This window comes from Pseudochaenichthys georgianus, chromosome 23 (genome assembly GCF_902827115.2).
Source record: "Pseudochaenichthys georgianus chromosome 23, fPseGeo1.2, whole genome shotgun sequence".
Classification (NCBI taxonomy): domain Eukaryota; kingdom Metazoa; phylum Chordata; class Actinopteri; order Perciformes; family Channichthyidae; genus Pseudochaenichthys; species Pseudochaenichthys georgianus.
This window is the reverse complement of record NC_047525.1, coordinates 17732754-17749930: the sequence shown is the minus strand read 5'-3', so window position 1 is coordinate 17749930 and position 17177 is coordinate 17732754. Positions and strand designations below refer to the sequence as shown.

Genomic DNA, 17177 nt, shown 5'->3' with positions numbered 1-17177 from the left:
TGTGCAGCTAGGATTGAGACCACATAAACAATACAAACACGCATCCTGATGAAAAAGACCTCAGGTTGAATTGATCGGGGAACTGAGGGAGAGAAATCATAGTGGGAACTGAGGGTAATGAAGGTTTTATAATTAATAGTAGTCTGGCTGAAAAAGTCAATCTTCTACATCAATACAGAGCCCCGTGAGACTGTGTTGTTGGGGATCAACACTAAGTCACTGATGTGATTGTTTGCTGTATAGTAAGAGGCTGAAGAAGATCCTGAAAACACTTTTGTGCTTTTTTTGTCTTTTCATCATAACCTCTGTGCCGTTAGGTAGTCCATTAAATAAGGCACACAGTGGTTTGTCCATACACCCTGTAGTATAATGCCATTTGTAGATGACTTGTCTCAGCTACAGGTTCATTTGTAGAGTGGGAATGGTGGCCAAGCCAAATAAAGCCTTACGGGTGTTAGGAGCAGGTTAGGAGGCACATGTTGCAATTGGCGGTCTTCCAAGTCTTCATGCTATCTCGACTGATTTGAATGCACTTGTTTAAGCCCCTGTCACACTGTCCCGAAATTGACACCCGATGGACACACGATAAAGGAAATGTTCAAATTCGGCTGTGATCGTAGCAACATCGGACCATTCGTGAGGGCATCTAAGCCATCGTATGACCGCCGGTGGAGTTTCTCAGGCTCCGGCAGCAACTTCGTGAGCGGCAACTTCGTAAGGCACTCGTGAGGGCATCTTGTCATCATCGGTGCATTCGCCCTCACTCTGATCGAGGCGAATGCACCGATGATAACAAGATGCCCTCACGATGGCCTTACGAAGGGCAAAATTGACACACGAATTCAACACGAAAATGAACCTTCGCAAGGTGCTTCGGCAATTTTTTGGCATGCCAAAGATTTTGCCACCGCTCACAAAGTTGCTGCCGGAGCCTGAGAAACTCCACCGGCGATCATACGATGGCTTAAGATAACCTCACGAATGGCCCGATGTTGCTACGATCACAGCCGAATTTGAACATTTCCTTTATCGTGTGTCCATCGGGTTGTTTTATTGCACAACAAAATCATGTAAATATATTATGTAAATAACCCAATTTGTGTTCTGTGAAACTGAAAAGGATATAATATATTATTTTGAAGGCGAGTTGACAGGAAGTTGTTGTTGCTATGGAAACAACATGACGGAGAAAACGTAATATCTTCTACATATAAAGACGGAGAAAGTCTGAAGATATCAGTACATTATCATAGTACTGTAACATAATTGTTTTTGGTACTTTCGTTGCAGTTGTATGTCTTAAATGTAATGTAAATGTTGACTTTGTGTGTTGTTCGGGGCCATCTTCGTGCAAAATTCACAATTCCATATTCGTGTGTCCATCGGGTGTCAACTTCGGGACAGTGTGACAGGGGCTTTAGAGGGGAACAGATTAACCTGCCATGATCATATCCACTTGTGTCAATGTCAAATAAGCCCGAGTAATTTCCTTTTATACAGCAGGCCAACATAGTTTTACCATACAAACAGGAGGAAATTGTTTATTTGTTTAAACATGTTTTCTGTGATGGATGCATCCCTATTTGGAGCTCTAGTGAGTATTTGTGGCAGCAGGGCGTTGTATGTGGGATTGAATCAAAAATAAGAGTGTGTGTGCATGTGTGTGTTCATGGTAAATAAGGAACAAGTCACCCAGTGCAAGATGTGGCTTACATGAATGTGTTGTTGATTTTGTATAGCTCCTTGGCACAAAGAATAAATCTATATCAGGCTTTGATACACACACAATACTTGTTAGTAGATACATTCAAGTTATTTTACTTTAATATTGAACTACATGTACTCCCATGTACACACAGTACTACCAGGACTAAACTGGAATAATATCAGCAATATCAGATGCAGTTTGATCGATGGTGTGCTTCGAGCAGGGTCAATAATCACATTAATACACCCGGTGTGTTTTGAGCAGCAGAATATGCACATCAATACAAAAGAAGCTACTTATTGATCGAATGCCAAATCTGATCTATATCACTCAGAACGGCTTTATTGTTCTTGTGTGCGATCCATGAGTGTGTCTGTGTGTAAAAACAACCAGTAGTACATGACCATGTGTACAGACTGTAAGTGAGCTGGTAGGTAGAGAACTGCAGAGATAGCAGACTAAATAAATGTCCTGCACTTACACAATACTGAAAGGCAGGCGTGTGTGTCATAAAGATAAGCCGTATGGAGTGCTGTCGTTGTGTGTTAAAGAAAACAAAACACACACACATGGCCATTGTGTGCAAGTCTATTTTAGGAATTCACCAGCGGCATAAAAAATGTGTTGTCAATACGATGACCTTGAAATGTTCTTTTTTCAAAGCTGTCATATAAACACTTTGGATAAAGCTGACTAACAAAAAGTGTAAAGGCCAGCGCGTTTCCTAGCCAACTCTGTGCGAAGAGAGCTGATTGAGGCCTCTAATCTGCGGCCATCACAAGAGCAGAGATTCTCTCACAGGGATTATCCTGCTGTCTGCATGCTCACATACAACCTCCATCAACAGATAGATTAGTTCATCTGTATTCTGGTAAATCGAGACATCTACAGTAGACGACGTAAGCCTGTTTTGACTTAATATGGTTGTAAGGTTGCTTCAGGCATTAATAATGACCGCCTCAGAACGGTTTAATAATTTCTTTGGACTCTGGAGGAGCTTTGTCAAGTATGAGAAAATAATCCTGGGAATGTCACAATGATGTAATCAGGGTTATCTCCGCATTATGACACATAATATACTGTGTAGCTGCATTATTGGAAATGTTGGATTCATTGTTAAAGGGGCTGCATTTTGCACTTTTCCTGGAAAAAAAGGGCCTCTTTAAATATTAAATATATTCTAATGTTTCTTTTTTGTGGCTAGAAAATTCAATGAAATGTAAACATTTTTGGCCTGTATCATTTTCAATGCATTTCACCCATATGTTGTACTTTTGGAAATCTATATAATTGAATTTTTTTGTAAATGAACAATATTTGACTGCATAGCATTGGTTTCTAATGGGTTAGATCATTTATTCCAAGTACACGAGCAAGTACATATGCCCAACCCTAACCCTAACCCCATCCTCCTCTCATCCATACGGTTACATCGACATGCATATATAAAACTGTTTCTGGTCTTTATTTTATTGGAATCCATCGGACATTTGACTGCGATCTAAATATGACCCCAGTGGTTTGCTGCTACTAAAAATGTTTGTCGCTTGGTTTAACTCCAGACCAGACGAAGAGTTTTCCTTCCACTAACGACAAGTTCAAACTTTCCCCATAGCTCCTTTTCATTGCACCTCTGAAATGTTTTATGTCCTTAAAAATGGAATAGTTATAGAAAAAAGTAGAAAACCCTAGGCTGATGATAACCTATCATTTGTATATAACATATTCTTGTGTCAGCATTTTGTGACACATGCTTTTGCCTTTTAGATTGCTAATACTTCCTCTTGAGTCCATGTGTGTTGTGTCTTGTGTCGTGTTATCATGAGTGTGTCATGTTCATGCTCTACTCATTGTCATGCATTTATTAATCTGCTTTTCTGTGTGCATTTGTTTTGACATTGCGCTCTTTGTTTTTGTTTTTTGCTCCATGTTTTTCTGCACGTGGCTCGTCCATAGCTTTGTACCAATGGCTCGAAGCAGACCGCCAGGGCAGGGATCCAGACGCTGCAGCCACAGGTAACTCATCAACTGTTCCACATCTCCATAACAGAGCATTACACCTCACTCTGTCTGCATGCCTGTGTGCTGCTGTCGCTCACTCAGCTGCTCCCTCCTAAGACATGTGACCTATATGACATCAGCCTTGTCCCAGTATAGATTAAAATCTCTTCAGACACAGACTCTGTTTCAGGTTCTTCACATTTCAAAACCTCTTTTTCTCTCAGATGACACTAAGTCCATTCTTGTCCGTGTCCATTCTCATTAAGCAGCCCCAACTTCTAAGGCATTGGTTACTAATGCTGTTTAGTAATATGCAACTCATTCACACTTCTTGACCTCAGCTAGTGATTAGGATGTTGGTGTTTAATCGCATTTTTAAAAATATACATATAAATCTATATCAACTTGAATGTATCCTCTCTGGTTACTGAGCTACTGCCGCCACCAATTACTGTTACTAGTAATAAGTCGATTTCTAAATGTGAGTTCAAAAGTAAGTAAATATTTTCAAAGTGACAATGGCTAATACATAATGCCTTCTTACTGGAAGGTAAATATTAAAAATAAAAGGACTTAAATCCCCCTTTTTCAAAAACAGTGTTTGTTGTTAGGCCTGAAGGTAAACCAGATTTTTCAGCAGGTTATAAAAGTGAAGACCGCAGGTTTGCTTTGTGTCCGACGTTCAAGAGTAGAAGGGGTGAGAGGTTGCTATGGTTACTGTGCAGGGTATGAATAACCCAGACTAGAGGAAAATCAGCATAAATAAATATACGGACATGGTTAAATTATGAATACCTACTTGAAGTGAACGTGGGAGCCATGGTCTGCTGAGAGCACTGCGAGTGAGTCTCACTGTCCGGTAAGAGCTGAAAAACTGGGATGGAACGACAGGCTTGCTCTAAAACTGTTAAAGGTGTGGCATTATTGCTTTAAAAAATTACTTTAAAACAATTCAGCGATTGGTTAAGGCCCGTAGAGTCAGATTATCCCTGACCAATGAGGTTTTAGGACTGGAGCAGCCACTCGACATCCATGCTAAAGACGCTAACGTAGCCAACTAGTTTCTTGTAGCCGACCCAAAACAAATAGCAGGACATTGTGCACCATTACATATTTATAGTGGTTGGTATGTGGCCAATAGCAAATGCCTGGGGATTGAATTGTGTCGGTACCGGAACCATATAGCAATATAAGATTGGCCTCTCTATAAAAAGAAACAACAATAAACAACAAGCCGCTTTCGACATGGAGTCGAGGAGAACATACTTGATCAAGTGTTTTCACATAGTTTAAAAATCAAATGCAGAAATGCATTGTGTTAATTTAACTATTTGCTCTACTAAAGATGATGGTGCCTAACATACAAACTTTTAAACCTGACTTTATTTATATTTTCTAGTCTTAAACTTTTAGAAGTGGATAAAGTGAAACTGCTATCAAGGCTTTGAATAAATATCCTGTTTATTTTCCTTAAGAGAAATCACTGCAGTTGATATTTGAGTAAGGCTGACATCAGCTCTATGGAATGTAGATCGTGGTGTATCACTCCACCTGGACTACACCCATCCTCTTTCTCATTTCCTGTCTTCATTGCACAGTATTTGGGTCAACTTTTTATGAGCTTGTTATCCAAATCAGTCCCTCCTGTCTTCTTCCTTCTCCTCATTTAAACCCTGAGGAAAGTAGTCGTCCAGTTTGTCTGCCTTCATGTTATTATTTGTATATGCACTTGTTTGCATACTGGAGTTTGGAGATTCACTCAAAGTAGAGAACGGAGGGCTTTAAACAAAGAAAGCCTCGCAATATTTTTCCTCTCACCTTCTGTTTGTCGTGGTAAGGAAGACCTCCAGGGGCCTTAAGTAATACTAAGACCTCCTGGGGCAAACTAGTCAAATACTGATTTGTTTTTTGTACATGCATGGAAAAATTCATATCCTATCAGGTGTTGTAAATGTCATCTCATTCTTCACGTACGGCAGGATGAGTATATAGGATGAGGGAATCTGTTCGTGGCAGACAGTCCACCCGAGAATCTGAAGCATGATTTGTTTTGTTTTGTTCTCGGAGCTTTCTTAAATGGCAACCGCCCTTTTCATTATTCATCTGGCATTGCTTCTCACCCTTTCACCCTCCCTCTCTCTCTCTCTCTCTCTCTCTCTCTCTCTCTCTCTCTCTCTCTCTCTCTCTCTCTCTCTCTCTCTCTCTCTTCCTTCCCCACACATGAAGGCCTCAAGGGTACACACAGAGAAGTTTAGTGATTATACTTCAGGCCTAAGCAGGATTTATTCTTATTTGTCTCCCATGCATTTGTTCTTAAACGTGGCTGTGGGGAAATAACTTGCATGTTTTGTTTTTTTCAAACATTTTATAGAAAGAACAATGAATAGATGAATACAGAAAATAAGTGGAATAATCCATGGTAAATGTGAAACTTAAGTATATGAAGTTTAACTGATGCGCTGAACGGAAAGTGCTGAATTAATATAGACATCAAAGGAATATTAAGTCTTACTAGAATGTAATCATATGTACTTAAAAACACAACAAATAATGTATAAAAACGTAATCCGTTGTCCATTATAGGTCTGCTCAGGTGAGCTCAAGACACTGACTACTATTTGAGTATTTCCTGTTATTGTAGTGAGTCATTGTGTTAGCTGTATCCTCACACAAAACCCATATTGATCTGGTGATTGGTCACGCTGCAATGATCAATAAATAAACGCTCCAAACAATCTGTTAACCGCTCCTCCGTTATCGTCTCCAGCAACCTTCTGACCTCATTTTAATCTAAAAAAAAAAAAAGGCCCAAACAATCTACAGTCCATACACTGGAGCTGTGACTCAGAGCCCATTCACTTATCTACAATCAATGTAGGTCTCTCTCCACCTTGTATCGGGACGGAGAGCTGGTCACTGAAAGGAAATGAAATGGTGCGTGGGTTATCGGTGAGATGTATTATCCCACAGAGTCATTACAGAGCTGCAGATCTGACCCCAGTATCGGAGCCCCATCAGCACTTCATCAGCAAAAAAGTTTCATTTTTTACTCTGTTGCAGTTCCCCTGAGCGAGAGTCTTTATGATCTTTTTAATTGTCCCACTGGGGAGGAATACATTGTTGAATTGAATCGGAATTGCTTTTCTAGCTTATTAATGGTCGATAGTTGATGGTCAGAGAGACTAGCGAAAAAGATCATTTCCGCCATGGATACCCAACGAATCATATTGAATGTGTTAATGTTATGCTGCATTCACATGGTATGCGATTTGCTCACCGTGAGGTTGGGCACAGAGCTTTGCATTTAGCCAGACATCAGTACTAGCTAAGTTTCTTTTCTATGGTTACGTCCCCTGTTAGCTTGCCCCACTTAGCATAGCTGCGATATGATTGGTTGCGTGTCTTAAAGGTCAGCAGTAACTAGGTAAGAGTTGAAATACTTTGAAACTTCTAAACTGTATTTCAGAGTAATTTGCAGACTCAGTCAGTAGTTTATAATCTTAGCATATCTAAACGCGCAATGTTTCTTGGTCAAGCATTTTGTCGTTGCGCTACTTTTCCAAATCTGCATGAAGCTTACACAAAGGGGGGTCAATAATAAATAAAAAAAACATGATATGCTCGTCACTTAGGATAATTCTGTAAATTATTATTATGGAACACCTCCAGAAATGTCAATTTTCCCTCAAATAAGTACCAAATGAGAAAGGTGAGCGCTGTAAATTAAAAGGTAGAAATGATTCAAATGGAAATCCAACATAAAAGACTTTAAATTAACCTTTTTTTTTTTTGCTCCTTTTTCCAGAACTAGTGATGTTCTTACTGCCACGATGCAATAACATTGTATAAACCTCAATTCCCTCACCGGTTGTGCGTGTGTGCTTCCCCTTGTGTTTCCATTTTTCTTATAAAGCATTTTGCTGATGCTGCGGTTTAGGAGGATTTTAAAATATGCCCATCGGCACATTACGTTTCTATTCTCACTCTAAAGGACCAAAAGTGCGACTGTGGTGTATAAACTGAAAGCATTGGAGGAAAGAGGGACTGTGATAGAGCCATTCGTACTAGAATACATTTATGATGGATATGATATAATGTAAGCAGTTCTGGTGAACAGCTGTTGTGTCCTGAACAGCTGTTTGGCTTTCTTGCATTAGACACAGTTTGTCTCTCTGTACTCGGGCAACTGTCTTTCTCTGTATACTATGCAGTGTATTTATATCTACTAATTAAGACTAGGAAGCTCCGATATACACGGCTAGGCAATACAGAACCAAATATGAACGTTGAGTATTTAACACATAGAAACATGTAAAATACTATGATGTGCTTTATTGTGAAAGGTAAGAAAAAAATGAACGGAATTGGTGTGCCATGCTTTTGTCAAGGTGGAAAGGAACAATAAAGATTGCTGTCCTTATCAATATATATGTATTATATGTGCTTATAGATATGGGCGCAACATTAACACCTGTTACACATAACATTCCTGGTTTGATGTCTATAATTGCGATTGGAAAGCTCAGAAAAGTAGACATAGATAAAATATTATGTGTATACGCCCTGTTGTATTGGCATTAGGAAACAACACTTTTGGAAAAAATATGATTGTAGAGCAGTCCAGCTGCTGACAGAGAGGAATCTCAGGCATGCAGTCAGAGGCTGTCAGTGACATAAACTGAACATGAGCTCATCCTCCCCTTTCTCTGAACCCACCAGAAACATTCAATTAGAAACAGCAACACTACACATCAAATAGTCACAATGTCAACATTCATAGACACTGGGTTAACATTAGGGCTGCTCGATTATGGCAAAAATCATAATCTCGATTATTTGGGTCAATAATTGATACAACGATTATTAAAAACGATTATCAATTTACTTTGAAAACATCAATTTATTGGAGAAGAAAAATGTGAACAGTATGTTTTTAACAGCCTGAACTTTAAGTATAATTCAACTGAAAAAACAAAAATAATAATTTGAACAAAATAAATAATAATAAAAAAATTGTTTTCGTAATTGTTGCAAGCCATAATCGTAATTGCGATTTAAAATACGATTACTTGAGCAGCCCTAGTTAACATGGGAAAGTTTGACAAATGGATATTTAAAGCTTCCTATGAAGATATTAAATATTGTCTTACATTGGAGGCTGGTGATCTAGAGATAATGCTGACCTTTTGTGTTTCTGCCACATCATTGTCTTTGTTTCTATCTTCTCTCGTCCAGGTGAGAACTTTGAGCAGAGTCCTCTGAAGAGAACCTTCAAGTCCAAAGTGTTGGCGCGCTACCCGGAGAACCTGGAGTGGAACCCCTTCGATCAGGATGCTGTCAACATGGTAGGTGGATCGTACCATTTTTTTGGGGGGGGAAACAAAGGACATTGCAGCTTTTCATATTTCGACTCAGTGGATGTGAGGTTTGGACAGGGTTTAAATGTCATTATTCCATATGTAATGTAGTTTTGATTTAGGTACATGGTTACAAAAATACATACGAATACAGAAATGTCAACAATTTCTCACAAATCCAGACCTTGAGAAGTCCTTGAATTCATTTTGTAAAAGTGTGACCGTTGATGGCGCCCTGCTGCAGGTGCTAAACTGTCAGTACAGTGGGTGACCTTGTCAAGGAAAAACCAAAGCAGGGGCTTTGTGTTTCCCTCTCTCTCGTGGTCACCGCATATTTTTCCACCGGCCCTGGCGTCAGCATCGCTGAATAATTCAGCCTGGGTTCTCGCCTTTCGTTGCCATGGTTGAGGGCCCATCATGCAGCACTGCGGGGCCGAAACCCGACACCGGGATGATTGCGAGCTGTTGAGGATGGAGGCTGAGAGACATTCTGCATCCTTCTCTCTTTCCATGTCTTGTGACCAACACAGCCCCTCATTTCCCCCTCTTATTCCTCTCATCCCATCATCCTCTCCTCTCTAGATCCCATCTCCTCCTCCTTCACCTTCTGTGAGGTGAGAGATGGAGGAGGATGGGAGGTAAAGATGCTGTGATGATTGCTTTCAAACCCCAACACCCACAGCCACACAAAGACACACGTGTTCTTGGGGTTGTTTTTCAAGCCATTTTTTGACTGTGAACCATTTTCAAGGCCTTCCATTCACACATGTTTTTTCGCCTCTGTAGCAGATTCCAACAATTCCTCTGATTAGATAAAACAGTTGCAAATGGCGCGTGTGTGTGTGTGTGTGTGTGTGTGTGTGTGTGTGTGTGTGTGTGTGTGTGTGTGTGTGTGTGTGTGTGTGTGTGTGTGTGTGTGTGTGTGTGTGTGTGTGTGTGTGTGTGTGTGTGTGTGTGTGTGTGTGTGTGTGTGTGTGTGTGTGTGTGTGTGTGTGTGTGTGTGTGTGTGTGTGTGTGTGTGTGTGTGTGTGTGTGTGTGTGTGTGTGTGTGTGTGTGTGTGTGTGTGTGTGTGTGTGTGTGTGTGTGTGTGTGTGTGTGCGCGCCCTAATTGGGTCTCGTCTCTACCTGAAGAATAATTAATGGAGACTGATTGTAAACACTGCTGGCTGCTTCATAATCATTTATACTAATTACAATCTTTTGCCTTGAATACTAAGACTTTAGGAAGCCTATCTAGCATCCCCACAAACACACACACTTCCCATCTCCCCCCACGGCACAGTGATGGATCAGACATGAAAACACAATCACTTCACAGGATCATCTTCTCTTGCTTTCCCCCTGTTCAGTTGGGCCAAATGTCCTCCCGGAGAGCTCCAGTTAAACCTCTACCAACAGATACATGTTTGATAAAGCTGCACTGGACACAATCAACCTTTCTCACTGTCTTCTGCTCCTACGGTCCTTTTTCACGCAAGCAACAACAACAGTCATTTTGTGATGGAGGTCAGATTTATATTTGTTTCTCCTGAAGCCTGGTTGTTTCTTCTCACTGATGTTGCTGAGCGATTCTGAACGTGCCCCTGATTAGGCGGCGAGTCGATACATTACAACAAAGCTAAATTCCTTTCGCCACGTTGTTAGAGATTCAGAGCATGTTTCTCACCGCTCTGTTAACCTCCCTCGGCTCGGCGGGGCTCAGAAGGGAACCGTATGCAATGTTATTGTTTTCCACAAACACAACAAAAAAACGCGGTTGTTTTAAAGACTTATGTTCGACACAGACTGTGAATGGGGGCGAGAGGATCTGTCAGTACTGATCAGCGAGACACATGACTCATGATCCAATCACATCACCCGGCCTGTGTGTGTGTTTGTTTCATTTGCTGCCTGTTCAGACAGAATGTTCATAAATGAGGAAGAACTGGGTGGAATGTTCCAAATGTTTACATCAGTAATGGTGCGTATGAATATAAATGTTTGTGAATGCTCATAAATATGTATGTGGTGGCAGAGCAGTCAGCATGAACACATTTACATGTGTGTGTGCTGGCTCCGTGTGCAGTCGGCTCCTGGCTGGCTCTCAGCAGCCAAATAAACATAATCGGGCTAATAATTCAGATGTATTGCAGGATGTGCTGACTGTGTGTTTCTTATATTATGTGGATTTGGAGTGTTTCTGTGAACGCATAACACACATTATCATTTGTACTTTGAAACGATGGTTTAGGTATTATAATTAGGGCCGCATGATTTAGAAAAAACAATAAACATGTATTGACTGGCATTGCAATTGCGATATGATTCATGGTATAAGCGGGAATTTAGCTTTTTGTCACAGTATCACTGAAAATTAAACAATAATATTTACGATCGTTTAGGATAAGATTTTTACCAAACAAGTTTTTGTGGAAATGGTGATTCATTTGTGCCCCCCCCCCCCTCTCCCTGCAGCTGTGTATGCCTAAAGGCCTCTCGTTCAGGACGCAGGCGGACCAGCGGACGCCTCAGTTCCACTCCTTCATCATCACGAGGGAGGACGGCTCTCGGACCTACGGCTTCGTCCACACCTTCTACGAGGAGGTGACGAGCCCACAGATCTGCTCCGCCATGCAGACCCTCACCCAAATGCACAATGCAGAGAGCACCTCCGCCAACACCCCTTCCTCCTCCTCCTCCTCCTCCTCCTCCAGCATGGACTCCCTGGCCAGCAGTTTGGACGAGGCCGACTCCCCCACGTCTTCATCGTCTCGCAGGGCGGGGAGCTACGACTCATCGCGGGACACCCTGTACGTCTCCAAGGCCCTGTGTCTGATCACGCCCATGCCCTTCATGCACGCCTGCCGCCGCTTCCTGTCCCAGATGCACAGGGCCGTCACGGCCGCCACCGCCCCCCCGCTGCCGCTGGAGAGCTACGTCCACAACATCCTGTACGAGGTGCCGCTGCCCGCCCCGGGACGCTCGCTCAAGTTCCACGGCGTGTACGAGCCCATCGTGTGCCAGAGGCCGGGGCTCGGGGAGCTGCAGCTGGCAGACTTCCCCCTGGCCGAGGCCTTCAGTCTGCTGGGAGTGGAGAACCTGGTCCAGGTGTTCACCTGCACGCTGCTGGAGATGCAGATCCTGCTCTACTCACACGGTAAGGACGCTGTCAGGTTCATAGGAAATTATACAAGTACTCAGCATTGTCAAACTTATCTGTACACACGCTTGTATGTTTTTGCGGTATGCTATTTCAAAAATAGCAATGACACTGAATATTGAATCTTCATTTCTATTTACTTGCTCTTAAAGGGAACGCTACTTAGCTGTCCTGTAGTGTGTTATATAGGTTTTTTAGACCACTAACTTTAAGACCCAAAAGCATCTGCTAGAAACACAGTTAGTACACAACCTTATGATGAAGACTATATAAGAGAATATGTTGTTTTAGTTTTCGTAAGTCATTCCTTTTGCACAATTTGCAGTGCATTCAATCTGCGAGTAGGGGTCGTTGACTATTTTGAATTCTCAGTGTATAGGTTTTGTTGAAATGTAGAGGCAGGCTGAGGCAGCAAAAACCCCTAAAGATTGTTTAGTTAAACTTGATTGCTTGGAGGCGAAGTCAAATTGAGAAATGCATCTCAAACTATCTTAAAATACACATGAGGGTATCTGAGATGCACTGTGATCAGATGTTCCTCCTTCTAGGGTTCCCCTCATCCATTATTCACAGCGAGGCACTGCTGTAGGATCTCACACTGAGAGCAGCTACTTTGCACTGCTCCCTGACCTGAGATCACCTTTAGTTCTACATTCCTCCGTCCTACTCTTTCTCACTTTCACTCATCCAGGCGGGGGCACACTCTGTAACACTTTCTGTTTATTGTCTTCTGAGCCGGATGCATCATGTAACTACTGTGGTGCAGAACGAAATGACTGCTGCATGAAAAGCCAAGATTTGACCCATTTTTTTAAAATCTGTGTTCAGTCAATATTGATATTGTGGTAGTTGCCGATGCTCTCATGCAGGTATTGGTTTGACTCCTTCATAACCTGAGTTTTTAAATCCCTTATCATCTTATTAATAATTGCGGGTTAGACTTTTTCGCATCTGAGAGGATTAACTCAAAGCTCTCAAACCATTTTCTCTTTCTTCTACTTACTATGCATGTTTTCCGTCTCCTCTACCTAATCGAGCCCTGGGCCTTTGTGTCTCTGTACATACAGCTTGTAATGATACAATGGGTTAAGGATTAGACATTGTAATCTGATCTGTCGACTGTATAGCTCTGCACTGTACTGCAAGTAAACATGCAGCGTGACAAAGGGGCAGCTATATGTTATTTGATAGAGATGTGTGATTTCTATTTGCTTTCATTGTTAGAAGAAAGAAAGCAGAAAGATGATTGCGTACAGAGCTGGAGTTATGATGCCGATCTGTGCTTTTTTAACTTTTAAAAATCAGTAACTGCAATGAACGCATACTCTAGAGCAGTGGTTCCCAACCTGGGGGGCGCCAAAGATCGCAGGGGGGGCGCCAGGCCTCAGATGATTTGAGGCCAAATATCACATTTTTACTTTTTTTACATATAATTGTAAGGCAATACATGATTGTCACTAAAAGCCTTGTCTCTACATTACAATAAAATATTAAAAATAATTGACTAATTAATTTTAATAAAAATTCAAGTTAGTATTAAAGGCATAAAAAGACAGAAATGTATAATTCTTTCTTTAATATAAATGTTTCTTCTGCCCATAAAGTGTCCAAACCAGGCTGTAGGTCTGGATAAGCGCATTTTTAATTGTTAGAAATGTTAAGTGAAGCCGTCTCAATTGACCAAGAAAACATCCACGCCTGCTGCTCCTCTCCATCGCCGCTTGATGGAAATTGGGTCTCAGTGTTTTATTCATCACTGTCGGCGTCAAAGGCAGTCACCCCTGGAGGGAATTGATTAAAACCAGACTGCATTCATGCCTTTTTGATTAAAGTGTTTATCATTTTTTTATCAGGAATCCCCATTGCTATTCAGCGGATGCTCTGACTATGCGACACGTCTTTCCTAATGAGCCCTTGTTTCTCCGTACTGAGGTGAAGAATACCTGCACAGAGCGTCATTAGGATGGAGGCAGGTGATGGAGGGGTTCACTTCAGGGGAGAGAGAGAGGAGGGTCCCTGCATAATGAGATGCTGCTCCGCCATATGTTCCCACGCTCCTCATTATCAATCAACAACAAATGACACCATGAGGGATGGAGGCTCGGGATGGAAAGTGACAGACGAGTGTCTCCGCCTATCATGGTGCACAGTGGGGGGTGGGGGGGCCTGCAGGAATGTCTTTATATGGTAATCCGTGTAGAGAGGAGTGATAAGAATCCGTTGTTTTGCCAACCGGGAATTTCCTTTGGTGTATAATGGTTCATAGATAAACCAGTTAGAGAAATATGGGTGTAAATAAGATACCATTTCTTTTTTTAAAGAGGGATTTAGAGAATAAATACTAATGTAGACAGACACCAACAAAGAAGTACATCACAAATATGAGTCATTACTGGGAAATTAAAGACGTGTAGTATATCAGTTTTTATTGCATTTGCAATACAATCTAGATATTTTTACATTGATTCTTAAATTCTATTAAATATTTTATTCTATTTTATTAAATTTTTACTTTAATATCTCATATTTATATTATGTATCTTTTTATTTTAAATCCAGCAACTGTCCGAAAACATGGTTTTCCTCTGGATAAATTAAGTATTCTGATTTTAGATATAATAATAATAATAGATTTAATTTGTTAGCGCTTTTACAGGTGCTCAAAGACGCTTTACAGATATAGTGAAGGGAAAAGAAAAGGAAGGAACAACAAATAAATATATAGTTAAAGTTAAAGTCAAATAATACAAAAACAATCACACATTAAAAGCCAGATTGAAGAGGTGAGTTTTTTTGAAGGTGGTGAGGTCAGTGCCGTCTCTGATGGGTTGGGGGAGTGAGTTCCAGAGGGAGGGGGCAGCGACGGAGAAGGCTCTGTCCCCCCAGGTCCGGTGATTGGTGCGGGTGGGGATGGATAGGAGGTTGGCTTCTGATGAGCGGAGGCAGCGGGAAGGGGCGTGGTGGTGCAGCAGGTCTGTGAGGTAGGGGGGGTCTGATTGTTGAGGGCTTTGTGAGTAATCAGGAGGACTTTGAAGTTGATTCTTTGACGGACGGGGAGCCAGTGGAGGTTCTGGAGGACGGGGGTGATGTGGTCTCGGGAGCGGGTGTGGGTGAGGAGGCGGGCAGCAGAGTTCTGGATATGTTGGAGTTTATTGAGGAGGTTGGATGGTATGCCGTCGATCAGTGCTTCTCAAAGTGTGGTCCGCGGACCACTGGTGGTCCGTAAGCGGACCGCCCCCTAGTGGTCCGTGAGTATATTGGTAGAATTTCACATTTGAAATAATAAATACATTTAAGTTTTCCGCACTCTCGCGGGAATATCTCCGCAATGGAGCGAGCTTAAGTTTGACTTTCGATTGCATGATATAGCCCAGCGCAACACCTTCGTCACACATGTTGCCACCTGTTTGTACCATTTTCAGGCGATTTGTAATCTGTTCTAGAAAAACGATGTGTTTTTGGATATTTGTGGAGAAATGTACTAAATAATTGTCATATACTGTATGTGTAGTTGGCTTTTATCGCAGCATATAACGGCTTCCTCTGTTAACTTCAATATTACAGATGGTGGTCATTGGGATTAAGGGATCCCTTTTTAATGTAAAATCAATATTCTTCGTCACATTTAAGGCTTACTACATGAAACATTTCCACAATGTAGTCTTCTGATATTGTGGCTTGACCCGAGTTTCCACTCAGTAAAATATCAGTTTCTTTGATTCTTTGATTGGTAATATAACAAGATGCTTCCCTTGACCTCTTTTCATTTCAATTTCTTTCTTGTCTTCATTCAAAAACATCTGACTCTTTTCTTAAAGCACAGCATTTTTCAGAGTGCAGCGGAACTTATGTTTACCATCTCTGCATTTGAAGAACACCTACTCTCAGATGTTACCACCCACAGCTTGCTTCCTACAGTACCTTGTGGCACCGTGTGCGTTTGTTTATCAGGCCCTGATTACAGTTTCACAATGACTCGACATGTCCTGTCCTGTTTTCCAGCAGTCTCTGCTGGGGCTTTCTGCAGCACTCTGCTTCCCCATATCAGATCTGTATTCCTTTAAAGATAATGACATGCTTGCTCACCTTTCACAGACTCTTGTACTTGTAACATTTCAAAGGGAGTTTCTTGGCATTGTCAGAAATGGATTTTAGAAAGAAACACCCGAAGATATTTCAAACGACAACAAAATTCATGCTTTAGTTTAACTAAAGTGGAGAACATGACATCAGTCACTGTTAAATTCTGTCCTTATCATGTCTTGCTGTGTGGGCTTGGATGCATTTCAGTATGAGGCGAGGTAAAATGTATGAGGTGTGAAAGGATACCTCCTCCGAGAAGCTCTTTCAGAGGCATTTCTGTTTGTTACAGTATAACAGCGATGTGAAAATGAAGCCAGCTGAGGATACACTTATCCTGGCGTGATGTGAGCTTGTGGGGCAACAGGTAGGATTTGATGTGAAATGAAAAAGAAACAGGGGTGAGTCAGACTCCAATGCTGCGTTTCCCACAGAGAGGTGTGTGTGTTTGAACCTGTTCAGACTTGGAGAAAGTAAAGACAGACTTACAGCAGGAGCAGGACTGGCATGTCTTCTTTCTATTTCTCCTGTTGAATATATATCACTGGAGAGCTTAATGCATTTTCAATGAAAGTGCACAGATTCCATATGTGCACATTCAGACTGAACTAGACCAATCGAAAGGAAAGGAGGGTGGGGGATGGGTTTAACTCTATCCTGGTTTATTATTATTTTATCTTTCCTTGAGGTCGTGCAGGCTTTTCACTCTGGCCATGACAATAACATCTGATGAAACTGCTGTTGGATTCAATACAGAAGCCAGCCTGCAACCACTGGCCTTAATCTGTTTTAGAGAACAGAGGCAGCACGCACAGACACACACACACACACACACACACACACAACACACACGGAAACGTGATTGAAAAGAATATTACAGAATGTAATTCC

The 17177-nt window shown here is 41.5% G+C and overlaps 1 protein-coding gene across 4 annotated transcripts in view; it reads left to right on the top strand.

Annotated features, from left to right (window-relative positions):
- Positions 1-17177, top strand: part of LOC117439262 (DENN domain-containing protein 5B-like) — a 61980-nt gene that overhangs the window by 24829 nt on the left and 19974 nt on the right. For 2 of the 4 annotated variants that reach the window (XM_034075117.2, XM_034075114.2), the window contains exons 2-4: positions 3665-3724; positions 8945-9054; positions 11522-12203. In XM_034075117.2, the coding sequence (XP_033931008.1) occupies positions 3665-3724; positions 8945-9054; positions 11522-12203 (852 nt within the window). The remainder of the gene's footprint in view (positions 1-3664; positions 3725-8944; positions 9055-11521; positions 12204-17177) is intronic. The other 2 variants (XM_034075118.2, XM_034075115.2) reach the window with 1 other exon arrangement.